General features: G+C 50.3%; 1 protein-coding gene across 4 annotated transcripts in view; it reads right to left on the bottom strand.

Moving 5' to 3' along the window:
- Positions 1–27,699, bottom strand: part of ATP9A (ATPase phospholipid transporting 9A (putative)) — a 131,472-nt gene that overhangs the window by 47,384 nt on the left and 56,389 nt on the right. For all 4 annotated transcript variants that reach the window (XR_013967436.1, XM_080813901.1, XM_080813903.1 and 1 more), the window contains exons 8-14: positions 24,258–24,338; positions 23,412–23,487; positions 14,864–14,940; positions 13,094–13,254; positions 11,060–11,202; positions 9,947–10,059; positions 1,152–1,364 (exon numbers count right to left, since the gene is read on the bottom strand). Coding sequence is in view for 3 of the 4 variants with exons in the window: in XM_080813901.1 (XP_080670027.1) it covers positions 1,152–1,364; positions 9,947–10,059; positions 11,060–11,202; positions 13,094–13,254; positions 14,864–14,940; positions 23,412–23,487; positions 24,258–24,338 (864 nt within the window). In the remaining variant the exon portion in view is untranslated. The remainder of the gene's footprint in view (positions 1–1,151; positions 1,365–9,946; positions 10,060–11,059; positions 11,203–13,093; positions 13,255–14,863; positions 14,941–23,411; positions 23,488–24,257; positions 24,339–27,699) is intronic.

The raw sequence follows: 27,699 nt of genomic DNA, 5'->3' as shown, positions 1-27,699 counted from the left end.
GCAACCAAAAGACACATATTTAAAAGGGGGCAGAGGATACTGGAGAGAAGAAGATACACAAGTAGCCAGTGAGCGCATGGAAAGACGCTCAGCACGAGAGCCATCAAGGAAAACACAGATGAGAACCACAAGGGAGGTCCCACTTCACACTCCCTAGGATGGCCGGAATCCAAAGGACTGGCAAGGACCCCGTTGGCAAAGGAGAAGGAAAACTGGACCCTTCCATGCATCATGGCTGGGGCTGTACAATGATGCAGCCGCTTTAGGGAGCGGCATGGTAGTTTCGGGAAGCTCGAACACGGCGCTCACGTGGGACCCAGCAATTCTACTCCACGAAGATGTACGTCCACCCAAAGACTTGGGCACGAATGATCCCGACAGCATTATCCATAACGGCAAAAGAAGGAAAGAAAAAAAGGAACACTCCAAATGTTTGCCAACTGATGAGCGGATAAACAAAATGTAGTATTACCCATGCCACGGGCCATCGGTCACCCATGAAAAGGCCCGAGGGATTGATACATGCCACTGCGTGGAAGAATCTGGAAAACCAATGCTAAGTGAAAGCAGCCAGACACAAAGGTCACATACTGTACATTTCCATTAGTACGAAGTGTCCAGAATAGGCAGGTCTAGAGAGACAGCAGGGCTGGGGGCTGCCGGGGCTTGGGGGAGGGCAAGAGTCCAGGAGGACACGGAATGGGGCGCTTCCTTGTAGGTGGTGAAAATGTTCTCAATTGATTGTCCTAACAGTTGCAGAACTCTGTGAATACACGAGAGAGAAACACCGAACTGCGTGTGTTAAATGAGTTAAGTGCACAACACACGGGCTCTAGCTTCAGAATGCCGGAGTTTTTTAGCAAAGGGAAGGCACCGCTTAAGTGAGGCCCTGTGCCCAGACACCGGCCACCTGAGTCACGAACCAAACCTCTTTCTCTTTGCTTATTTGGGCTATATCTGGAGTCCAAGAGTATTTGTTCTAGAGGGAAGCAAGTCCTGCACGCGTCCGAAAATGTGTTCCCCTAGCAGCCCAGTCCCCCCCGGCTCGTGTCTGCGGACAGGTGGCTCCCTCGGGGTACCCCAGGCCCCAGCACGTGGAAAACAGGCACATACTCATTCTGTGCATCCGACCGTCTCCACCTGGGCTTTACCTCATCTGGGCTGGACGCCTGGTACACACGGCAGGAGTCTTCGTACTGCTTCTCGGCCTCGGCCTGGTCAGTCACACCGTTGGACTCGTACACGGGAGTCACGTTGTGGCAGAGCGCGATGGCCTTCACGGCCTCGTGCACACGGCTGCTCATGGTCCGCCGGACCTTGGTGGTGAGTGTGGGGCCCTTCTGAGCAGGCGGGTCCTGGGATTGCTACAGGAAAGGGAAAGGAACAAGGAAGATGACTGGAGACACAGAAGAGTCTAGAACGTGTGGAAGAACCACCGCGTGGAGCAACCCTTCGACATGAATACACGTCTACAGTGACATTGCAATATACGGCGTGTCCTTTTTATGGACCCAATCGTTCGTAATCAGAAAAAAAAAAAAAGTGCAAAATAGAGAAAAACATTACAAATCAGCGAATGTGGGTGATTCTACCTTTGAACACATGAATCTATCCTCCTTTGGGTGGTATCAGTAGCCCCTGACAGAGGGAGGCCTCATACACCGCAAGTGAGGTTGGCATAGGAGGCCAAGGCTTCTCAAGCTGGCATGACTGACCCTTGGAGAGGATAATCCTCTGTTGCAGGGGCTGTCCCGCACTCAGTCTTCAGTAAAACTCAGATGCCCTCTTTGGTCCATATGGCCTACCTGACCAGACCCTGCCCACCTCTGCAGCCTCCCTTCATGCCGTGTTCCTCCTCCTCCTCTCTGCTCCAGCCACACTGGCCATTCTAGTCTTTGAAAGCCACCAAGCTCCTTCCTACCTCAGGGCCTTTGCACCTGCCTTGCCCTCTGCTTGGAACATCATTACCCAGATCTCAGCAGGGCTGGCTCACTCCTTCTCATCCCTGAGGTCTCAATTCAAATGTTACTACTCAGAGAGGCCCTCCCCGAGTCCCCCAGCTCACAATCCCCCACACTGGGAGTCACACTCCCACACTGCAATGTGCGATGCTGTGTTCAGTCCAAAACGAGCTCGTTCGCCTGAGGATTCTCCCATTAAGCCATGAGAACAGAACTTGTCCGTGTGTGTTATTCATCACTGCAGGCCTCGTACCCAGAGCAGTGCCTGGCACGTGTCGATACTTGCTGAACAGACGAACAAATTAAGAGCTCGGGACTCCTAAGGGGATGGTGGGGCATCCTTCCCTGACTTGACTGTTTTCCTATTTCCAGGAAGAAATAAACATCAAACTGACCAACACCCCTCCCAGGTTTTAAATCACAGTTGCGGACAAAAGGAACCCCTGCAAAGGTCTTCCTCTACAGGTAACGGAGGCCCGGAAGTTAGAGACACCTCTGGACTTACTGGGGGTGCTGGACGCCATTAGAAACATATTTTATCCAACAGAAGAGAAGCGGTCCAGTCCCGCAAAATGAATCGTGTTTTATACCCACGAACACATGACTGCCCCAAAACAGAGAACAGATGGGTCACGAGAAATAAGAAAACAACTTTCATTTCATTTTTTAATACTATTTTTAGCAGTGGCATTAGCCTCCCCAGGTAATTAGACAATTACTGAGTTATTCTGGTCATGCAGGCGCACACACTGCTCTAGCTTCCTGCTCCGTTAACCTCTGGTGTCAAGAGGACACGAGTTTCACTTCCAGGCCAAAGGGCACTGCATGGTTACGGTAATTAGAGTAATGAATCAGAACTACAGTTTAAATGAATCATTATTTGCCAAGTGCTTTTAATTATAAAGAACTTAACTCTAAAATTATAACAAGGACTGAAGATTTACAGAAAGCTCCTCTCCACTGGAAAGACTACACCCAGAGGGTTCTCTCTGAGCTCCGTAATTTACGACCGAGCCACAGCTGCGTGTCTTCGAGTCGCCCACATGCCTCGGCACCTGGACCAAATTATTATTTAACATTAGGGGCAATAACGAGACCTCTGACAACATCACTGCTTTGGCCAGCAAGTTTCAGTAAGAGCGGGTTTGAAGGAAAGGACAAGGGAAGGGCATCCTCTCCAAACCTCTGAACCGTATAAGCCGTCCGAACTCACGTCTCCAGAAATACCCCTGCTAGTATTTCAAATGGGGGATAACACCGAGCTCTGGGGCTTTGCATTCCAGGTGAAACGAGCCGAGAGCAAGGGAAAGAGAGAAACACGGAGCCCCGGATTTTTTGCAAAGACCTCGCTCCCAGACCAGGGAACCAGCCGACATCCAATCGGGGGTCATGGTTTACCCCAACCAACACCGAGGGCCACGGGTGTCATGTCCCCAAGTTCATTTATTTCTCCCTCAAATTAACACTTATCCCCTTTCCAACCAAAGACATCTCAGGGAGGAGGAATAAAACCGTGGATTCTGAAACGGCCTTTTAATTCTCAAAGGAAAGGCTCATCCACCCACCGAAGGGCTGTCCACATGCACCTTGAACGTGGTGATTACCAGAGGCTCGGCCAGTGTCAGGAGGAGGGCCCAGTCTTCAAACATCCTCGCATTCCCCATATGGAAGAGTTTCACATCGTACAGTGTTTATCTGCGGCCTCCTCCCCACAGGCCTTGAACCTATGCACATTTCTCCTTACTTAAAAAATACCGGGGGAAAACAAAACCAGATGTGGTACCCACAGAGGCGGGCTCCAACTCCCTCTGCCCCGGGGAGAAACCACGGGTCCCCTTGTCGAGGGGGGACCCAACAGCCCCACACGAGGTCAGAAGCTGGAAGAGGAAATCAAGGCCTCCACGGACAAAGGCCCCTGACGAGGGCCCTCGGGTGGCTACCTCACACCATACACCGCTTCAAGGTCATTCTCCACGTCCCAGCCGACACGTGAGACCCAGGGCTGAAAACGAACACTGGGCCTCCCGGTCTCGCTAGCGATCCACGACAGCGGCCCCTCCCAGCAAGAAGGCCGGTCTGTGTCAGAGGGAAGAGGAATACCGAAATGAAAAGTCGATCCCCCACGAATACCCGTTGTCTTCCTAAATGCAATTAAAACGTCTCCACGTAGGAGCGTTCGTAGTAACGGACACTGGGGACGGGTTGCAACTGGTAAAAATGCGGTTCCATCAAAGAGGAAGAACTTCGCCCCCCAAAGAACGCTCAAAGCTGATAGCTCGTTACCCGCACAGGGTCACCCCCCGCCCCCCGACCCGGGCTCCGAGCCTCTACTTCCAAACGTGTCCGTTGAGCTATGGGACGATTACGTGACGGAATAAACTCAATGTTGACTACTTCACAGACATCACGAGCACAGCAAAGGCCGTACATTTCAGTCTCTGGAAACTGAACCCCACACAACCCAGGGTTTTGTCCCCCCATCAGGTGGTGTCCAGAGATATTTCTGGTTATCATAACCGAGGGAGGGGGCACCTCGGGCATCCAGAAGGTAGAAGGCAAGGACGCTACTGAACACTGGGAGGCCCAGCACAGCTCGCACGACAAAGCAGGACCCGGGCCACCGAGTCACTACGGCGAGGCTGAGAACTGTGGTATCAAGTCACAGACACCAGCAAACCAGGGCCGGGGCTAGGGTGAGGCAGGGGAGCCTCGGCAGCGCTAAGGCAGAGCTGGAGCCTGTTGACTTTGCGTTTCAGGACGGCGTAATCACAGAGTTCTGCCCTGATTTTAAGATACTGCATCACAATACGATTTATCTTGATGGTTGTGCTGTGGGTTGTTGTAGGACGTTTCTGCGGCATCTCATTACGCTTTGCTCCTTAGCTGCAAACCTCTGTCTCCTTGCCCCTGTTATAAAACCACTGGGTGGGGGGTGCTGGGTGGCTCAGTCAGTTAAGCATCTGCGTTCACCTCAGGTCATGATCTCAGGGTCCTGGGATCGAGCCCCACGTCGGCCTCCTTGCTCAGAGGGGAGCCTGCTTCTCCCTCTCCCTCTGACCCTCTCCCCTGCGTGTGCACATACGCGCTCTCTCTCTCAAATAAATAAAATTTTTTTAAAAGTAAAAAATAAAACCATTAAAAATGATTGTCATCACTAACATGAGTGGGAGTAACATGAGTTACAAACATGAGTTTGGCAGTGATATTCTAACAGTGGTTCTGACTGGAAATGCTCCTCAAAATAACCAATAAAGATTTTAAGATATTTATGTTTGGGCCCCCTCTACCTAAAGAATGCAGTAAGGCCCAGACATGCATATATATGTCTTAAAATACTCGTCTCGAAACATTCTGATCACATAATACACTGGGGGAAAATTTTTTTTTAAAGATTTTATTTGTCAGAGAGAAAAAGGGAGAGCACATAAGAGAGAGCACAAGCAGGGGGAGGGGCAGGCAGAAGGAGAAGCAGGCTCCCCGCTGAGCAGAGAGCCCCATGCGGGACTTGATCCCAGGACCCTGAGATCACGACCTGAGCCAAAGGCAGACCCTTAACTGATTGAGCCACCGAGGCGCCCCATGGGAAAAAAAATCCTTGAGAACCCTCCATATGTATATTTAACTTTGTGTAAATATTGTACTGTGCCTTGAAAAACAACAAAAGATGAATTTTAGAAACGATAGGATAAAAATGAAAAGCAGCATTTTTCACGGAATTGGCTAACACCTTCAGGGTGAGGGGCACTGAGCATTACAGATTTGAAATGACATTTCAAATGGCCCTGTGTATCATCTGTCACAAAGGGGAATGGAACTCGGGGGCATGCCACCACCTGGGGGCAAGTCGGAGACATTACACTAAGTTTCTGAAACACACCAGGTGCAAAAGGCATTGCAAGATTCCATTTATATGAAATGCCCAAAACAGGCAAACCTCCAGACACAGGACGTAGACTGGTGGCTGCTAGGGGCGAAGGGAATAAGGAGCAGGGGTGGGAGCTGGAAGAGATCTGGGGGTTTCTTTTCGGGGTGATGACCATGTTCAGAAATCAGATGGTAGTGATGGCTGCACTATCTTGAGAATATACTAAAAAACACTGAATTGTACACTTTAAAAGAGTAAATACTGGGGCGCCTGGGTGGCTCAGTGGGTTAAGCCGCTGCCTTCAGCTCAGGTCATGATCTCAGGGTCCTGGGATCAAGCCCCACATCAGGCTCTCTGCTCAGCAGGGAGCCTGCTTCCCTCTTTCTCTCTGCCTGCCTCGCTGCCTACTTGTGATCTCTCTGTGTCAAATAAATAAAAATAAAATCTTAAAATAAAATAAAAGGATAAATATTATCCCTGTGAATTATATCTCAATTTAAAAAAATTTTTTTAGATTTTATTTATTGATTTGAGAGCACAGCCATGCGCAGGAGGGATGGACAGAGGGAGAGAGAAACTTCAGCGGACTCCGTGCTGACTGTGCAGCCCCGTGCAGGACTCAACGTGGGGCTCGATCTCACGACCCCGAGATCACAACCCAAGCCAAAGTGAAAAGTCGGATTCTTAACTGACAGCACCACCCAGATGCCTCTGTAGCTCAATTTTTTTTTTTAATGTACTAATAAATAAAGAAGCCAAAGGAAAAAAATCATCCTATCTCCTCAGCCTGTCATGGTTTTTCCTCAAAATGTGTTGGACATTTACGGTTTATTTAGGTTTCTATTAATAGTCAGCAGTCTCCCTGCAGAAATCTCTTAAGGCCCCCTCTTTATGAGGTTAATTTAGTGAAATGACATCTGTCAAACGGGTCACACAGACACTCATCACCTGCAATCTACATTTCCACATCCTAAAAATAAACCCCCACAGAACTCTGACTCCCGCCACTCTTCCCATAGGACACCTCAAGGACCGGACTGGACAGACACTTGTCGGAAGTACAGGTGGACCGAGGGTCCCTGGTTTGATCTCAATGCTCTCGATAGTTAAGATTTAAATTTTGCTTCAAGTTTGAAAATACAAATGCAGAGCAAACAGATGCCCCAATCTCTTCTTCTGTCTCTCCCATTATTAAACTCTAAAGTCAAGTGAATGACTGTGAGGAGCTCAGGGGAATCGTCCTGGGGTTGTGGCACTGGCTCCACAGCTCTGTAAATTTACTAAAAAAAAAAAAAAAAAAAAAGTCACTGACTTGAACACTTAACAGAGACGCATCTTATGGTAGGTCAACTACACGTCCATAAAGCTGTTTTAAAAACCTGGAAAAGCCCTTGAAAGCCTCATCACGAAAGTATTGCCGTGTTTGCTGCAGGGTTTTTAGACGGCGTAGGAGAACGCACACACCTCGCGGGGTGAGCGGGTACGGTAACTCTGAGCTCACGCCAGCCTCCAGACGACCTGACCTGCAACACTCAGTGATTTTAACTCCAAGGCCAGGGTGAGTAAGTGAATTTATGAGCTTCCGCTAAGCCAGGGGTCTGGGGTAGTGCTCAGAGTAAGAAATGTCTTTCTGGGACTTTTAACACTTTACAAAGTGTGTTATCTGTGCTAAAGCAAAAACGGACCATAAAAGCTGAACTACGCAAATACCCTGAGAAGGGATGGTTTCTGTAAATACCATAAGCTCTTAAAAACCCCACCCCAGTGGGCAAAGGGGTGTCTCCTGCCGGGGGGTGGGGCGGCACCATGACTAGGAAGTTGTCTGGTACAATCACCAGTCGGCCTGCAGTGCCAAGGAGAGGGCTGGAGGGAGGGGGGTCCAGCCAGGCGCTGGTGAGCGTGACCACCCACACAGTGGACCCCCTCGGGTGGGGCCCGGAAGGCATGTGGGTTCAACGGTTCAGTGGGAAGAGTCTGTTCCAAGACACAGAAACAAGGCAGCTCACCCTGCCCCCCGTGCCGAAGGAGTCAGCGGAGGAGCGGGTGAACGCCAGGAGGGAGGGGTGGGGACGCAGGCCAAGCCTGGAGCACACGGAGGTCTCAGCCCCAAGATGCCGTTAACAGAACAAGGGGCACCCCGTGCTCCCGGGAGAAGAGGAGCAGCAGGGAGACTGTGTGCGGCAGGGGGATGTGTGCACACAGCCAGGCGGGGGAGAGGGCAGGTTTGGCCTCGCAGGTGACAAAAGATGAAGACAAAAGGCCAAACACACGATCAGGTGGGAGCAGACCTCACCAAGGGCCTGGGACTGACGGCTGAAGGCAGGTAGAGATGGGGAAGGAAGGGGCATTTCTCAGATCCGGGGCGAGAGCAGTGCGGCAGGTGGGGGTAGCACTCACTAGGACAAGAACCTCCGGAAGGGAAGCAGGTGTATGGGATGGGGGAAGGAAGTCAGGACTGTAGGGACACTGTCCTTAGGCTCCGTAAGCAGCCATGCCAAGCACGCTAGTGTCTCGAGTCTAGAGCTCCAGATGGGGCCGCAGACAGAGACGAGGGTCACTGGCACCTGCGGGGCGATGGACGCTCAGGGAGGAGGGACCACCTGGAGAGTGACACGGTGGGGGCCAGTACAGAGCTGCAGGCCACCAACACCGCAGAGGGAGATGGGTCAAGAGAGAGGGACAGGGACAGGGGCTGGACGTGGCTTTTCCTTCCCATCCAACTAAGTCCTCGTAAGTTTTTAAGAGTCCTAAAGTCCATCTTTGAAACTAGTCCAGGGATCCATTTGGAGACAACCCACAAATGCCCACCCAGGCAGCCTAGAAGAATGATAGGTGTTTCACTTACGTGGATCAAATGAACTGTCCTCCATTTAAAATCCACTCCAACTTCCAAACTGTATCCCCTGCTCTGCCATTCTCAGGAAATAACCCTAGAAATCCGGGCGTGCCTGCCAGCGAATGTTCCGGAAAACTAAACGTCCCATGTAACCATGTCACGAAGCATTCAGGAGTTCTGCCTCTACCCCGTATTGGGAAATATCCCCTTCGCATTTCTAACTGGCCTTCAGACAACAAAATTATTATCTATTTTGACAAATTTAAGCAAAACGTGGCCTCTCCATTCTCATGTCCAGACAAGTGCCACCATGTACAGCTGGTCCGCCAGCCCTGATGCGTCTCAGAATTACCAAGGGTTTGCCCATGTGTCATCTTACCTTTGAGACACAGCAGCCCAGCCCTGCCCTAATCATAGTGAGTTGGAATCCCTCACATATGAGGCCCAAGTCAACGTCCTTTTGTTTTTGTTCCATTTTGTTTTTAAAACATCACTAGCGATTCTGAGTAGCCAAGGCCATATACCCAAGGGGGTTTTGTGTGTGTGTGTGTGTGTGTGTGTGTGTGTGTGTGTGTGTATGCGTGCCCACCACAGGTATAACTTTTTAGGAATATTAGGACACTTTCCAGTAATATCTTTCTCTGAAAAAGGACTGGTTTTGAAAAACCTCATGGAAACAAATGCGGGAAACAGAAGCTTCTCTGCTCCAATAAATTAACCCCTTCCGTGTGGTCACAGAGTTGAACCCGGACGGGAAACTGAAGCTCACCGGTGACGACAGTTTTTCCTGAGCAGATCAGTCGTGCCTGCTGCTTTGGCTCCTGACCAGGGAAGGGAAGTAAAAGTAACCAGTAGGTGCCCAAAGCTATTTCTGGCACTAGTCACTGGCAGACAAGTCTCTCTTAGGTTTTTCCCAGTATCCATAAGCATTTCAGTAGAGCTGAGTAACTCTGGGAATGAGAAAGACGGCACGGGGGAGGGGGAGGGGTGATTTCAAGGGTGATTTTATTCAAAACATAAAGAACTGACAGTTGCCCTGGGTTTGGAAAGAGAGGTGGTGGGGGAGGGACAGGGAATGATGGCTAACCGGATGGGGGTCTCTTTTTGGGGGGGATGAAGACAAAACTGATAGCGGTGATAGTTACACAACTCTGGGAATACACCAAGAACCGCGGGACGGTACTCGTTAACTGGGTGAATGGTACGGTACCAGGAATCCTGTTTCAATACAGGTGCTAGTAAGCGCAAAAGAATTGTTTCCAGTATCAAAGCAGAAGGCGTTACCTGGGTATAAACACTAAAAATGTGGCTCTGAACTTCATCCATGGAGTCAAGGCTATAGGCCACGGTGCCCAGGTGCAGCCGTTTGAAAACCATCTCGTTCTGGGTGAGAGTTCCTGCAACACAAGACACATGAGGAACCCCGCGCACCTCCTGGGGCTCCGAGGAACAGGAGGGACGGCTGTCGTTTTCTGAGCGTTTACTACTCTACGTCCTGTCCTGGTTTCAGCACTACCCCTGCTCGGGAGATGTCTGCGCTGTTTATCCGGTCTGTCCAGAATCGAACTCCTTTTCTTTTGAAAATAGCTTCCTGGGTTTCCACAGGGCGAACGATCACCCTCATTCCCTGGGATGGTCTACAGGGAGGGTCAGGCAGGGTGGCTGACTCATTCCAGCAGCCCAGAGGGTGGCACGGGACTTACGCTGGATTCTGTCCAGAAGGGATCCGAATCCTGGGCAGACGGAGACACGGACAGAAGACGCACAGCGTCAGGTTCACCCCACTGAGGGAGTCCTACAGCGGCTACCCCAGGGGCTCTGAAGCGGATATACCCAGAAATTTTCTGGTTCTGTTCTTTCCTGAAGCCTCATTTTTCTCTGATGGGGTGAGCCACCCCAGATCTTTGCAACAGGCTTGTTTTGTCCCACGGTCACTAAGAGCTAGAGAGGAAGCTCAGCCCCAGGTGTCCCCACTCCCCGTCCTTAGCCACTCTGAAAGTAAACTGCAGGGCAGTGTTCTGGGGTGCGGCGATGAGGACTCGAAGCCTGCCCGGTCACCCCGTGCTTCTGACACAGCAGTCAACCGCCCCGTGCCTCATTTCCTCATCTGTAAAATGGGGCTAAAAATGCCTACCTCTCAAGATGAGGCTGAGGATTAACTAGACCACCCTCTGTGAGCACCCCAAGTAGTGCTTTGAGCCTAATTAGTACCAGGGAAGGCTTTGCTGCTTGACGGTGAGGACAATCGTCGCCAGCATCGTCACCAAAAAAATCAACATTCCTCAAAAGCTGAAGAGAATAAAACAGCAGCAAGCATCCATCTCTAACATCACCAGGAAGAGAGTGCAAGCGCCTCCTCTCACTGGGAAGCCCGGGAAGGTCCAGGAAACAGCTCACCTGTCTTATCCGTGAGTAAGTAAGAAATCCTGCCCAGCTGCTCAGGGATGGTGCTGGAACGAACCACCGTCCCGGGGATTTTCGAGTCTCTCCGAATCACCCAGCTGTAAACAATCTTGCCCATGTCCAGGTTCACACGCAGGCTAGTTCGAAAAGCAGAGCGAACAGGTTAACAGGATGTCCGTGAGGCTCCGTGTCTCTATCCACAGAAGGCTAAGCGTCTGCCTTTGGCTCAGGTCCTGGTCCCAGGGTCCTGGGATCGAGCCCCGCATTGGGCTCCCTGCTCAGTGGGGAGCCTGCTTCTCCCTTTCCCACTCCCCCTGCTTGTGCTCCCTGTCTCCAACTATGTCTCTCTGTCAAATAAATAAGTAAAATCTTAAAAAAAAAAAAAAAAACCCACATCAGATCAGCAGTGAGTCTGCTCCTCCTCCTCCCCCTTCTCCCCACCCCACAGGCTTTTTCTCTCTCAATTAAATAAATCTCTAAAAAGAGAGAGAGAGAAACCATTAAGTGTACAGCTCAGTGGTATTAAGTTTAATCACACTGGTGCGCAACTATCACCACCATCCCTCTCCAGAACATTCTATCTTCCCCAACTGAAATCCCATGCCCATGAAACAACTTCCCGTCCTCCCCTTCCTCCAGTCCCTGGCACCCACCACTCTCCTTTCTGTCTCTCTGAACCTGACTGCTCTGGGGACCTCACACGAGAAGACTCATACAACATGTGACCTTCTGGGACCAGCTGCTGTCACTCAACATGTCTTCAAGGACGTTGTACCGTGTGTCTGAATTTCATTCCTTTTTAAGGCTGAATAATATTCCATTATATGTATTCTATTCATCTTGAGATATTATGTTATTGTAAAAAATAAAATAAAAAGAAATTGTCACATTCATTCCTACTCCTATAAATTAACCAAACTGCCCACTATTTTCCTGGCTAGTCATTGGCCGTAGGAAGAGTCAACTCACTAATTTTCAATCACGCAGTAGACAGAACTTTAAAGGTTACAACGTCACTTAACGTTACCTCACAAACACTTTTTTTGCTGGTGATAAAGCAGATGTACTTATTCTTTGAAACCAAGATCCAGACCTCACTGACAAGGGGTCCAATGCCCCTGTTCTAGGAACACTGCGGTACCAAAACTATAATCCCTATCCTCAGGAAAACATGAGTTCTAGCTGGGATGACATAAACACCCAAAAGAGCAAGACGAATTACAAGGCAACATACCAAGTTTAATATTAGAAGCACTAAAAGTTTCAGGGGAAAAGAAACATGATTTATTTTAATAATATTTACTAAACATCAATTATGGGGGACAGTAGAAATGAGTCCCCAACAATACAGAGCTAAACAGTTAAACCTTGAATATACAACAGGGCCATTCTAAAACACATTGGGGTACCAGTCACCAGTATATCTGATGTCCAAAGTTACTTACAATGCATTGCTCTGAGAAAAAAAAAAAAGGTAGATTTTATGTACAGCAGAATCTCCCTTTAAAATAGAAAAGAGGCTAGAAAAATATATATGCCAAAATATTAAGAGCACCCATCACTTAGTTGTGAGATTAGAGGTGATTTTGATCTTATTCTCTGGTCACTGTGAATCTTTGTTTTCTCCTACTATGACAATTCCTTGTATTATTTTCGAAGAGCATTTATTCAGCTTCCAAGGAAGGCAAGCCAGCAGCTGACCCGTGTCACCAATGCTCATCAGTCCCAGTATTTCCCTCTGAGCACAGACTCGAGCCCAGGATCCATCTCAACACAGCCTCCCAGCGGCCAGTGCCAAGCTCCAAAGCCGGCCCACAAGACGGGCACTAAGCGGCATCCCCGGCACAGGGCAGGGGGGGCAAGGGCTTCTGAGCAAAGACTGATTCAAGAAAGGCTGGTTCAAGGAGGAGCCGCCCTTCCCCTGCTGGGGCCACAGACGGGACTCACGTTCCCGAGTGTGCCCCATCGTCATCTCCAAGGGAACCACAAGCGAAGAGAGGAAAACAGCCTGGCTCCTTCTCCGCTTACCTGATGGGGATGATGTTGGAGAACAGGAGGAGGAAGCGGATGATCTGGAGGTACCAGCGCCCAGCAAAGTGCTGAAGGGCCACCATGACCAGCGACACCACCACCAGAGCGCCGAAGAGGATCTTGGTCAGGCAGTTCACCTCCAGGTCAAACAGGCCGATCTGTGGGACGGAGAAGCAGGGGGAGCCTGTGTTTAGTCGGTGCACCCGGAGCCCATCTGGAGAACTGGTCCTTCTCGCAAGAGCACCTGCATCCCAGGCGAGAGACAGTGGGACCCTTCGGTCCCTACGTCTTTGGTTCAGAATACTGGGTTCCAGGGGCTGGGCTTCCTAACATACATCCAAGGGACCTCAAGGATTTCCGATTGCGTTAATTGTTTTAACAGTCAAGAAGACTTAGGGGCACTGGGTGGCTCAGTCAGTTAAGCGTCTGCCTTCGGCTCAGGTCATGATCCCAGGGTCCAGGGATCGAGCCCTGCATCAGGCTCCCTGCTCAGTGGAGGGTCTGCTTCCCCCTCTCCCTCTACCCGTACCCCACCCCCTCAACTCATGCCCTCTCTCTCTCTCTCTCAAATAAATAAGTAAAATCTTTAAAATAAAAATAAAATCTTTAAAATAAAAAACAAACAAAACAAACAATCAGGAAGACTTAGACTCGGAAACACATATACAGGTCATGGTGCATTGGGGGCTATGTGCGGGGTGACATACGCCATGGCCTGTAAAATGGGCTCAGTCCCCCACTCCTGGAACTGCCCTGCACACGGATTCAGGGCTGCCTGACAGCTCAGGGCACACAGGCGGGTGGGACCTGATCGCTAAGAGCCGCACTCATGAGCGCGATGATTTGAATAATGACGGATTCACTTTAACGTGTCTGCAAATAAAAAAAACGGAACCAGCAGGCCAAAGCCGTAACTTCACAGAATCGTGGCCTAGCACGAGGCTAAAGCAACGAACAAATGGCCTTCTGGTCGTAAGGATGGTCGTGACAACGGGGAGGCAATGACCAGAGATCTGGAAACCACACTCGTTCACGGTGTCGACAGAGGAAATCATTGTACAGTTTCTGGCTAAGTCTTGAACTGTGGGGGAGGGGTGGGGCTGGGAGGGCGGGTCGTGGTGTGAAACGAGTGAGAATGGGGCCCACCTGGGGGCCACAGAGCGGACCCCGCTCTCCACGCCACAGTGTCCCTTGTGGGGTGGATCTGAGCCTGCCCCTTCCCTGCTGGGCATAGTGAGGACACGGGGCTTCTCACAGCCACTGCTCAGCTCATGAGCCCATGGAAGAGCCCAGGCTCCCCGGCTGAGGTAGGGGTGGTGGGGATTAAACGGGCGGAGGGGAGGCCTCTGAAGGATGCAGCACCACACATGGCATGCAGGAAGTGCTCAACGGTTTGAACTTGAAAGCTTTAAAAATTTTATGAATTCCCACAAATACACAGGAATGCATGCTCCTGTGTTATACAAATGCATATGCACACGCGCACACGTGCACAGACGCGTGAGAAGACAGTACGTCTATGTGAATGAAATAACACTATTAGGTGTTCCTGTCTTTAAATCCAGCTCCTCTGGGGGCCTGGGTGGCTCAGTCGGTTGAGCAACAGCCTTCGGCTCAGGTCATGATCCTGGAGTCCCGGGATCGAGTCCCGCACCGGGCTCCCTGCTCAGTGGGGAATCTGCTTCTCCCTCTGACCCTCCCCCATCCCACGCTCTCTCTGTCAAATAAATAAATAAAATCTTTAAAACAAACAAACATCGAGCTCACCTTACTTCGAGGATTTGAGGTGTTCATGACACTCCGGAGTTCTCTGCCCGTGTAAAGAACAACACCCACGACGGTACCTAAAGCGAGAAAAACGCAGCACAAAGAGACGTGAACACCGACGACGATCCAGGGCCACGAGGACCAGCACTGCTACTACTCGCCACAGGCAGCCATTTCGATTTAAATTCAACAGAAATTAATATATCTTGTTCCCTGTCTTCCCTCCGCATCCACCACAGTTTCGAGCGCTCGGCGGTCACAGTGAAGACACAGAGCGCTGTTACTGTTGCCGAAAGGTCGACTGCTCAGGGCGGGTCTGTGGGGTCCCCTGGGGACCTGGCGGAGGTCTGCCCTTCATGCCACCGTCCTCAGAAGCTTCCAGAGGCACTTATAGGACATCCCTATCTTCAGACGCTATTATGAGAACTTACAAACACGCTCTCATTAGAGCCTTCTTCCTGCTGAGTCTGATTCCTTTAGATTCTGTGTCCAACTGGAACACGGTCCAGATGACCCACCTTTCCTGAGAACTTCCCCGCCCCCTCTCATGCGCCCCCCCCCAGCCCCGTTTATCAATCTTTCTAAAAGTCAACAACTTATAGAAGAAACACAAAAGGCCAGTGAACATTAGAGAAGACGCTCAACTTTGTGAGTAATCAAAGAAATGCAAAATAAGCCACTTTGATCCCTACTGCAACAACAAAAATTCCACAGACTGATATCACCCAGTGTCTCCGCCAAACGGGCCCTGTCATAACACGCTACTGGCTGGAGTGTAAATGGGAACAGTCTATTTTGGGGTGAAACTGGTCATATCTATTAACAATCTACCTGTCTCCCCTCCTCAGTGTAAGCCATGGAAATGCTCAACACAGTGGGGAAGACAGACAAGGAAGGAGGAAATGAGAAACGGGCAATCACGGACGGTGGCAGGTGCTGTCATGAAAATCAGGCAGAGGAACAGACCGGAAGGAGCTGGAGAAGCCTGCTGGTTGGTGCTGCGTGGTCGGAGAAGCAGCCTCTGAGACGAGGACGCCCGAGCAGGAGCCCGAACCCTGAGAAGGGGCCAGCCCCGCCACGCTCTCAGGGAGGCCGCCAGGAACACAAGCAAGCTGGTCTCTGCTGGGAACGAGAACCACCTCCACGCTCCTCTCTCAGAGGGAGATGCCAAAACCTCAGAAAGCGTCCAACAGAGCTGGTCAAGGAGCCCCCGCCCAGAGGACGCGCTGGGACTGCGTCTCCCCAACAAAGCCCCGGGAGGACACACTGAGGTCCCCCCTCCAAGCTTAACGCACACGATGCGGTTCCCTTCCAGGAAGGCTCAGCAGATGGCGGGCCGGGCAGAGCTCACTTGCTGGCCCCCTGGCAGATGGCGGCTCCAGTGAACGCAGGCCTGCGGCCACAGCCGATGGTCAGACCAGAGGTGGCCACGCAGCCCCTGCACTCGTTCCTGCACAGATGTGGTGGGTGTCAGTCGCCACGGTCCAGGGTTCAAGAGTGTCCTAATGACAAGGGCCCCTGAACAGGTCCTCCTCTGGGGCCAGCCAACCTTGATGCCTGCCAAGGCCGAAATGAAAATGGCCCTTCTCCCCAGCGCCGGCCTCTGCGCAAGGCCAAAACCCCTTCCAGAAGATCCAAACGCCAGCCACAGTCGCCCAGAGAGAAACCACACACGTGCACTGGTTTGGCCTATACCGGGCTTTTGAGGTTTTGAATTCATCACCATCTTTTAAATACAGGAACTTTCATATAAAAAATTGAGAATTCTGGCTCCTCCTGGAAACTCAGAAGATCTAAAGACACGGGGTCCGTACTCCCAGCAGGTGTCAAGCACAGGCCTTCCCTTTCTCCCGGGGCAGGCTCTCGGCTCATCCTGACCCCCACGCAGCCCAAGCCACCCCTTCAAGACCTCCTGACCCAGGCCTCTCTGCCCCCCGTGTCCTGTGCCATCAGTGCCGCTGTCCCCCCCCCCCCCCGGCCTTCCACAGCGGGCAGAGTGCAGAATCCTCTCCACTCAGCCGGCTGGTTTCTCCAAGTCACACTGCTGTGGTCGGGTGTCACACCAACTTCTTCCTAACTCTCCACGACAGCCTGGTCCCGGGGTCAGGGCCTACTCTGTGACCCCTCTGTCCCTGTCTGCGACAAGATAAATGCTACCCCTGAGAGTGAGCTTTCGGAAACGTTGACAGCAGTCAGATACTGCTGCAACATTCAAGCGTGCGAGCGCAGGACCAGTGCCGCTGGACAGGGTCCAGACCAGCTGGACACGCTCAAGCTCACGTGGCCGTGTGCACAGGGCATGAGTGCCTGTAGGCTGTGCAAGGGCCACGGACTGATCTGCTGCGGACCGGAGCCGGGGGAGGCAGCCGCACAAGCAACTGGAGAGTCTGAGATGAACCGGGCTCCGTAGCCCCCGGGCCACACCCCAGCCCTTGCCTCTCTCAGCCCAGTGACTCCCCAGCCTCGCAGCACGGGGTTGGGTTGCCATGGTGACTGTGTCCTCTCCAGGCTGAGGCCAGCAGAGGCAGCTGGACCCTAAGCACTGTCTGGCAAGCTTTTTCATTCTTTCAGACTTTCAAGTGGTAACAGCAGAGTGACCAGAACACAGGACTTTGCTTCTAAAGAGAACAGAGAAGTGAAATCTCACAGAATTAAGATGACTAACGATGGCAGTTTCTCGATGGGGTGCACCAGAAGGAAGTGGCTTGCATACAACCAGGCTTGAGTTAGAATCAGAATGCAGAGGACTACTCACTGAGAAGCAGGGGAAACTGAGGCCAGGTAAGGAAATGGTACATGTCCAGCTTCTCGGACTCCGAAACCCATGCCCGCTGAAGGGCTCAGCAGGTAATACCACTGGATCATTGCTCTCACCACTCACTTTCCTCCCACATCACCAATCACAAACTTTGAAATCTCTTCTCCCATCTTCAATCTCTTCTCCCAAACTGTTTTCCACTCTCTGCCTCCCAGGAGAGAACCTCCTAGGCTGTGCGACCTTAGGCAAGTTGCTTAACCTCTCTGAGACTCCATTCTTCATTCTATTAAATCCCCCTTTAACGTTGTGAGACCAAAACAAGAGAATGGCAGCAAAATGCTTCATAAATAAAAAGAGCCTGATAGTGTGCCTGGGTGACTCAGTGGATTAAGCCTCTGCCTTCGGCTCAGGTCATGATCTCAGGGTCCTGGGATCGAGCCCCCCATCGGGCTCTCTGCTCAGCGGGCAGCCTGCTTCCCCCTCTCTCTCTGCCTGCCTCTCTGCCTACTTGTGATCTCTCTCTGTCAAGTAAATAAATAAAATCTTTAAAAAATAACAAGAGCCTGATAAACAAAAGACTCATCACTGTTCGTCTCTGAGATGAAGGCTGACAAGTCCCTCCACCTCAGAACTCTCCACGTGGCCACTTAAATTGCTTCCCTTTACACTGGGTTTCAGAGGGATTTCAGAGACCCGCCCCCATTTCCTCCCATCTCCTCTGCCATTTGTATTAAGTTTAGAGTGAACTAGAAACACCACCAGGATGGAGACGAGGATTTTCTGGCAAGCCACCACAGCACCAGGACCGAGCAACAGAGCATGGCAGCATCACATAGAGACGCTCAGGAAAGGTTTTTTGGGGGGTCTGGCTGGCTCAGCCCGATAAAGAGTATACAACTCTTGATCTCAGGGTTGTGAGTTTGAGCCTCACACTGGGGAGCAGATTATACTTAAAATGATCCGTTAAGTTTTTTTTTCAAAAAAATAAAAATAGGGGCACCTGGGTGGCTCAGTCAGTTAAGCAGCTGCCTTCAGCTCAGGTCATGATCTCAGGGTCTTGGGATCGAGTCCTGCATCGGGCTCCCTGCTCCGCGGGGAGCCTGCTTCTCCCTCTTCCCCTGCCTGCCGCTCTGCCTACTTGTACTCTCTCTGTCAAATAAATAAATAAAACCTGTAAAAAATAAAAATTAAATAAAAATAAAAATTAAAAAATAAGTTTGTTTTGTTTTGTTTTGTTCTGCTACATGAAAAGAAGCAGGCAGAAGAGAAGAAAATGACCAGAATAAAAACCAAACAGACACGTGAACATGTATTTACTACTAAAATGTCAATATTGTTGAAGCAAGTGGCTAACCAAACAACTCAAAGCTATGAGGAATCAGCGTAGCTGTTACCCTTGGGGCGCCTGGGTGGTTCAGTCACTTAAGCATCTGCCTTCAGCTCCGGTTATGATCTCGGGGTCCTAAGATCAAGGGCCCCCCCCATCCCACCCATGCATCCAGCTCCCTGCCCAGTGGGGAGCCTGCTTCTCCCCCTCCTCAGCCCCTCCCCCCATCACCTGCCTTCTTGCTAGCTCTAGTCTCTCTCTCTCAAATAAATAAATAATCTTTTTATAAAGGTAGCTGTGGGGGGACTGGAAGGCAGCTGGGGGACTGCTGGGGGGCTGACAAAACCCTGATTATTGATCGGAGCACTGGTGCTTTGTTTGGGATTGTCACTTTTCCGTATACGTGTTATCTTTCAATAAAAGAGAAGGAGAAGGACACCCGCCTGCAAGGAATGATGTGCGGACCAGTAGACTTCCTGCCTGGCAAGCAGATGCCCACATCCCAGGCACCCCTGTGCCCCCAGATCTGCTTGCGCCGGACACAGCACAACTCTGGAGTTCTACCCCCTCATATATGATCTCTGTTCACACCCCCATTCCGCCTGCTGTTCTCCACCCCAAAGTGTGCACTCTCTCTTTTCACACACGTCCAGTCCCCGGGGGCGACGGTCTCAACCCAGGGCCACATGGACAGACTGGGCACAAGGGTCTAGAGCTTCCGGCTGGAGCCCAAGTAAGGCCCTTCTGCCAGTAAGTTTTCCTAACTTCACTCCATACATTCAAATACTTTAATATGAAACTACATAAACACTCCAAGAAAACATCAGTGTATTTGTCTCATTTTAAAGCAGGTAAGATTTTCTCAGCATGTCGCAAAAACCAGAAACCATAAAGAAAAAGAAAATCAATAGGTTTGAGGATATTAAAATTTTAAATTTTTTTAAAAATATTTTATTTATTTATTTGACAGACAGAGATCACAAGTAGGCAGAGAGGCAGGCAGAGAGAGAGGAGAAAGCAGGCTCCCTGCTGAGCAGAGAGCCCTATGCGGGGCTCGATCCCAGGACCCTGAGATCATGACCTGAGCCAAAGGCAGAGGCTTTAACCCACTGAGCCACCCAGGCGCCCCAAAATTTAAAATTTTTGTGGCAAAATACAAATGAGACCAACTGGGAGACAGTAATTGCAATTAAGGTCAAAAGCAGAAGAATAATATTCTTAGCCTATAGTTCTTGGAAATCATTTTTTTTTAATTTTTTTAAGATTTATTTATTTGAGAGAGAGAGACAGCACATGAACAGGGGAAGGGGCAAAGGGAGCAGCAGACTCCCCACTAAGCCAGAAGCCCTGTACGGGATTCGATCTCAGGACCCTGAGATCATGACGTGAGTGGAAGGCAGACACTTCACCGACTGAGCCACCCAGGTGCCCCAGGAATCAATTTTTAAAGGAATCCATCACTAGAAAGAAATGGGTATCAGCCATAAACTGGCAAGTCATATGTACATTTTAAAAATGCAAGTGAAAAAATGCAAATGAAGATAAAGCATTTTTAAAAATCCAACTTCACAAATTTTTTTTTAAGATTTTATTTTGGGGATGCCTGAGTGGTGGTGCAGTCAGCTGAGTATCTGACTCTTGATTTCAGCTCAGGTCATGATCTCAAAGTTGTGAGATGGAGCCCCAAGACCAGCTCTGTGCTCAGTGCAGAGTCTGCTTGGGATTCTCTCTCTCAGTGTAAAACGTATATGCCCTTTACCCTAGGATTCCCGTTTCTATGGAAATGTGGATAACATCAATATTTAGAACTTCTATCTGGAAAAACCAAACAAAGCACATCAAAGACAAAAACAAAAGCCTAACAATAAACGTTGAAAAGAGATTTGCATCACATACGAGATGAGTTTGATATTGTCTCTGCTAGGAAGCACGCTCACAAGTCAATATGAAGAAACAGAAAGTAGATCGACCAAAACATTAAGAACTGTCTTATGTGTAGAAAGAGGTTCCTATGTTCACAATGAAATAAACAAAACAAGAAAAAACTCTATCCCAGACAAGAACAGTATAACACTATGAAACTCCTGCATATCAAATATGCCACAAAATCTTTTCAAAAACCAGAAATGGTAGAAAGGGGAACCCTCCTACACTGTTGGTGGGAATGCAAGCTGGTGCAACCGCTCTGGAAAACAGCATGGAGGTTCCTCAAAAAGTTGAAAATAGAGCTACCCTATGACCCAGCAATCGCACTACTGGGTATTTACCCTAAAGATACAAACGTAGCGATCCGAAGGGGCATGTGCACCCGAGTGTTTATAGCAGCAATGTCCACAATAGCCAAACTATGGAAAGAACCTAGATGTCCAACAACAGATGAATGGATAAAGAAGATGTGGTATATATACACAATGGAATACTATGCAGCCATCAAAAGAAATGAAATCTTGCCATTTGCGACGACGTGGATGGAACTAGAGGGTATCATGCTTAGTGAAATAAGTCAATCGGAGAAAGACAACCATCATATGCTCTCCCTGGTATGAGGAAGTGGAGATGCAACATGGGAGGTTAGGGGGGTAGGAGAAGAATAAATGAAACAAGATGGGATCGGGAGGGAGACAAACCATAAGTGACTCAATCTCACAAAACAAACTGAGGGTTGCTGGGGGGAGGGGGGTCGGGAGAGGGGGGTGGGGTTATGGACATTGGGGAGGGTATGTGCTATGGTGAGTGCTGTGAAGTGTGTAAACCTGGCGATTCACAGACCTGTACCCCTGGAAATAAAAATACATTATATGTTTATAAAAAATAATAAATAAATAAATTTAAAACAAACAAACAAACAAACAAAAAACCAGAAATGGGGAACTCTCACAAACGAATAAGAGAAAGAGAAGAAACAGCGGGCCCAAAAAGTAAGGGACAAAGGTAGAGACCACACAGACCACAAGGAAAACCAACCTTCCAGGCAATCTAGGAAATGCAAATCGAAACACACTCCTTATTTTTCTGCCAAATTATTAAAGATTAAAAGGAATAATTACTTGTTAATAAATGCCTTCAAAGAGGAGGAAAACTGGGAAGGAAGAGTAACCAGTTCTGAGAGATGTGGGTGGACCTGTGGCAAGGAGAGGCTGGAGGGGAAGGGCTGCAGCAGGGGCTGGTGGGTGTGGCCAAGGGTGTGGGCGTGGTTTGTGGGTGGGGTTTGTGGGCGTGGCAGGCAGTTCCTCGTGGCCCATGCAGAGCCTTAAGGACCCATTTCTCTTCTTTAGCCATCAGGAGGAGTTGAGAGACATTCCAGATTAGGCTGCAAATACAGGCAGGGAGTGGAAAAGGAAAAATGGCAGAAGACGTAAAAGGGGTGCTCATCTCTATTTGCGTTACGCGGTTCATCTGTGGATGGTGAACAAGGCGGCCCCGCGTTTAGTTTGTGCTGGTCTGTGCTGGTCATTCCCTTCCTTGGCCACAGAGTATCCTGACTGAGCACCTAAATTATACTAAAGAGCCACAAAGCAGCATCAAGCAGAAGAAAACGGGCTGGTAGGAGGAAGAGGTGCTTGAGAGGGAGAAAGCTGTCCTCCAACAGTAGAGACAGGAAGTTGGCAGCAGTAAAATTATATATTAATAATAGTATATACTATTACCTCATATATGTAATGTAACAAAGTAACAAGAACTGCACAATATGTTCTGCTTCTGGAACAAAGTGCCTGGGTTCAAGCCCCAACTTTGCCTTTTACTCCCATGTGACCTTGGGCAAGTTACTTAGCCTCACAGAGCCTCGGTTTCCTCATCTGCAGAATGGGATAATACCTGCACCTCCCCTCACGGTAACGATGGGAGGGGTCAGCGCAATGGGTAATGCGCATAAAGGCCTCACCAAGGTGCCGGACAGATCCGTGGCCCCCCACTGCCACCAACCACCATGACCGCAGACACTGCTCGGCCCCTGGAACTGCTTCTGCTCAGTCTCTCCCCAGTGTTCAAAAACTAAAAGACACCAATTTCCACATCATCTTGGTGTTTTCAACACCAAGGCTCCAACTCAGGCCCGTGGCCCTTTCCTGTGCATGGGTAGGGGGGTGGGGGAGGGACCGCCTAGGACTGGCAGGACGAGCTCAGCAGCCCCCCCAAGACACGACCTCCGGCCAGCACATCCAGGCTGGCCCAGTTTCTGGGAGAGATTAGAACGTCAATCTCAGGTGGCAATTAAGGGCTATTCCCGGAGTGGACGCTGCCGAACAGAGCACCGGCCACAGAAGCTTCTCTCAGAGGTGTCCACGAGCGTCTGAGGGGCAATCAGATGTCAGCGAGACTCCCTGGAGGGGCAGCAGCAAGTGGAAAACACCATGTGACCGCCGGCTAATTTTCCCCACTGACGGATGATTATTCTAATTACACAAGAGGATTTTCTTTCCTTTTCAAATTGCTAACACATTCCCCAGAAAGGGCGCCCTTACCCGACGCGATGACCGTGCCGGCCCAGAGCGTGTTCTCTATGCTCAAGCTCTCGCTGATCGGAGGGTCGCTGTCTTCCTGGAAAAGACCGATGGGCACGCATTTATCCAACGAGGTTCTGGAAGAATCCACAGGCTATTTCCAACCTGCTCTTCCCAAGACAGGAAGAGAGGATGACCCCTATTTGGAAGCCCCCAGGTGAGCCAGGAGAGAAGGGCCAAGCTCCAAAGCCACCGTCCTGGGCGTGCTTTTCATCCCCAGGGTCACCCGTGACCGGAGGAGGACAGGCTTCCAACACTGAAGACACGTCCAGCAAGGCAAGAACTAACATGCAGAAGCAAATCAAACAGAAGCAGCCCTCTGCTGGCCCGTCCTATGGCTTCTAGGAAGAGACCATGAATTCCGTGGGGGTCCCAGATTCTTCAAATAATTGAAAGCTAAATTTAATTTCTAGCCTTTAGGTAGAATAGTTGGGAAGTGGCTTAAAAATTGTTAACAATGCCAGCCGGGGCTTGTGTGAGTAGAAGAGGTCACGGATGTGTCCGAAGGGGACAGCAAAAGTACCTGCCTTCCCACCACAGAGTTCACAGTAATTCTAACACTGCTGGGGTCTACGCTGTCAGGGAAACTCGCGCTGTTCAGAGGCCGGGAGAAAGCCCCCGCTGTGCCGACCTCACTGAGACACACTACGTCAGCTTTCATGCTGGGGCTTCCTGGGGAAGCTCACCCCTTCCTGGAGCATAGCCACCCCCTGACAAAGACCTGTCAACACTTCTTCTCTGCAGGTCTCTGTCCTCAGCACGTGCTCTCAGCAAGGCAGCAGCGCCCGGGCAGCTAAGCCTACTTACTCTGGTGAAAGTTCCCACAAAGTTGTGAATGTCGATATTTGGCTCTTCTGCGTAGACGTACGATCGAATCTGAAGGAGATCCTGTTCAACAGAGGTAACGTTTTGGAGTTAAAACAAAGTTCAGGATTAAAGAGATCTCAGGAGGGGCGCCTGGGTGGCTCCGTGGGTTAAGCCTCTGCCTTTGGCTCAGGTCATGGTCTCAGGGTCCTGGGATCGAGCCCCGCATCGGGCTCTCTGTTCAGCAGGGAGCCTGCTTCCCCCTCTCTCTCTGCCTGCCTCTCTGCCTACTTGTGATCTTTCTCTGTCACATAAATAAATAAAATATTAAAAAATAAATAAATAAAGAGCTCTCAGGAGGCCCCCAGAGTTTTTCAAAAGCAACTCTATCCCCCAAACAGCAAGCAGGTTCTCAAAAGTACCGGGGAGGTGGAAAAAGAGAAGAAAAAATTCTCTATTATAAACTACGCTTAGCGGTCGCTCCACATGCTATCCCTCGACACCCCGACAGACTTCAGTGAAGACGCCTGTGTGTCTGTGTTCACCCAGTGCTTCCCAAACTGGCTTACGGCCTAGGTCCCCCTTCTGCTCCACTGCCGGGGCCAAGAGCTGTTGGTACCAACAAAGGTCCGCGCTCAGTCAACGGTGCTTACTTGGCCCTGCTCTGTGTAAGGCCTTGGAAAAGGCATAAAAAGCAAACAGAACACCTCACGCCCAGGAGGATGGCAACCATCTGAAAAGTATGGGCGAGAATGTGGAGGAACCGGAACGCCCGTGAGCTGTTCGAAGGAACGTAAAGTGGTGTAGCCACCGCGGAAAACAATATAGTGGTTCCTCAAAAACTTACATGTAGAATTACTGTGATTAGCAAGCCACTCACGGGGAAGTGACAGCAGGGTCTCAAAGATGCTGTATGGCTGTGATTACGCAGTCACCGAAAGATGCCGACAACCCACACATCCACTGACGGGTAAATGGATGAACAAAATGGGATACAGTCATATAATGGAATACTGCCCAGCCTTACAGAGGAAGGGAATCCTGACACAGGCCACCACATTATGCCAAGTGAAATAAATCCATCACTAAAGGACAAATACTGTATGATTCCCCTTAGATCGGGTCCCTAGAACAGTCAAATTCATTAGAGACAGAAAGTGCAGTGGTGGATGCTGGGGACTGGGCAACGGAGAATTAGTGTTTGATGGGTCAGAGGGTCAGAGTTTCTGTTTTGCATGATGAAGAGCTCTGGAGAGGGACAATGGGGACACCTGCACAACATGAATGGGCTTACCACCACTGAACTGTACATTTTAAAATGATAATGTGTTAAATTTGATGTGTATTTTACCACAATGAAAAAAATTGAGAAAAAAAAATCTCTAGTCAGCTAGTCAGGCAAATCCAGACCACAATACACCTTGGCTACAGGGACCCAGGGAGGGGGTAGAGGTTACTGGCCGTCCCCCGCCCAGGGCCTGTGGCCTCTACTAACTAGCTAGGAGGTCCCACGTGCAGATGTGTTTATCCTGTGGCCTCTATGTACTAATAAGAAAAGGTCCCCAGGGGGCGCTTGGGTGACACACTCGTTTAAGAGTCAGACTCTTGATTTCGGGGCTCAGGTCGTGATCTCAGGGTCATCATCTCAGGGTCGTGAGATTAAGCCCTACATGGGGCTCTGTGCTCAGTGTGGCATCTACTTGAGTTTCTCTCTCTCCCTCTCCCTTTACCACTCCTCCTTGCTCTCTCTCAAATAAATAAATAAATCTAAAATTTAAAAAACAACAACAAAAAACCTGGGGATACGTTCAAAGTGGACAGGAGCAGAAGTTGCAGAATCCCAAACACAGGGTAATCTCATATATGTGTGCGCTCCCCCAGCCCACCAGCAAGTTCACAGCTGCACATGTGTAGTGCGGTGTGCTGGCAGAGGTCTGGGAAGATCACCACCGACTTTACAGGATCCCCGGAGGGAAGCAGGTAAGGTCTGGGGAAGAGGCCACAAGCAAGACTTTTCATTTCTTCCTCCAGGGTTTTCCATACAATTAATTAATTTATTTTTTTTAACAAGAGCACAGTCTTGTGATGCCCAGGTCGTCCCTCCGTACGGTTCTTCTGCTAAATCACTGCTCCCGACTTGGATCCCTCTAGCCCAGCAAGGAGGAGTCTCCTAACAAGGACAGCAGCATTTCCTCCTTCTCTGGGCCCCAGCCCAGGCCCGGGCCACATGGGGTAGGGCAGGGGCGGGGGATGGGGGAACAGGGAGAGGGGCCAATAGCGGTGTTCCTTAAACTGATGCATCCAAAGCACACACCGACAAATGCAACAGACCCGCACCTTCGTGACAGACCCGCACCTTCATGATTCTAGGCGCTTCCAGGCCATCTCTTAAAGAGAGTCCTTCAAATCATTATGAGGACCAGAAAGCTTCCCTTGGAGAAATCTCACCAGGAAGTTAAAACACGTCACCCAGAAAAACCAGAACCCTCTCACTAGACCAACCCCATCTCAGGGCAGGACGGTGCCCCCTCAGGATTCCCAGGGGCTCCCAACCAGTGTTAGAAACTCACTGCTCCAGAATTCTGGTTTAAGAATTAATATTAGTAATGGTGCCACTTCACTTGTCGCTGACCATGAGACATCATTAGGACAGGGGGCACATTTACTGGCCTATTAACATGAAACACTGTCCTGCCCACTCCTTCCTCACAGAACATGGATAAGGAACAGCATTAATCCGTGTGACCACAAGCCCAGGAAAAGCTTTCATGTTCTGCCTAATCCTTTTAGGCCACTGTTGGGGCATGTTGGCCTCTGAGCGTTTAAATTATGTTTTGTGACTTTGTAACCTTGTCCATGGGCCACATCCAATCCACGTGGCTCGTCCTTAAACTTACTCTTTGGCTCCCTTGCCCCTCTCGCTTTACAGATCACGGCCTGAGTGATGCGGAGCTGACGGGGAAGTGTGGGGCTCTGCACACTCTTGAGAGCCTGCTGGTTCTAATTCCTTAGGACACCCCCTGGGAGAGGGCCCGTGGCTGTTCCACACGTGGCTCTACATGCTGTTCCTCACACTGTTCCACGCGTAGGGTACTCTGCTCTCCAAAATACTGCCTTGGAAGTGAGTCGGGTGGGAAGGCAAGGGGAGGGTGGTCGGAAAATCCCTCTCACACAAGGAGATCTGAGCACAAAACCCAGGAGGTAGGCTGGAGAGGCCCAGCCAGGCAGCCTTTGGAGCACAACTGTCCCCAGCGGAGGAAACAGCAAGAGCAAACACTGGGACCCAGAGGGAGAGAGCACGGGCAGGTGGAGCACCCAGGCTGAGGTCAGGGTCCTGGCAGGGACACGGACCCCACGGGGCTTGAGGACAACAGCAAGGACGGTAGTCTGGGTTCTCAGGAACGAGAAGCCTCCAGAGGCCCTGAGCAGAGGGACGATATACCCG

This window comes from Martes martes, assembly GCF_963455335.1.
Source record: "Martes martes genome assembly, chromosome: 9".
NCBI lineage: Eukaryota > Metazoa > Chordata > Mammalia > Carnivora > Mustelidae > Martes > Martes martes.
The sequence above is the reverse complement of the archived record's forward strand: the minus strand, read 5'-3'. Positions and strand labels throughout refer to the sequence as shown.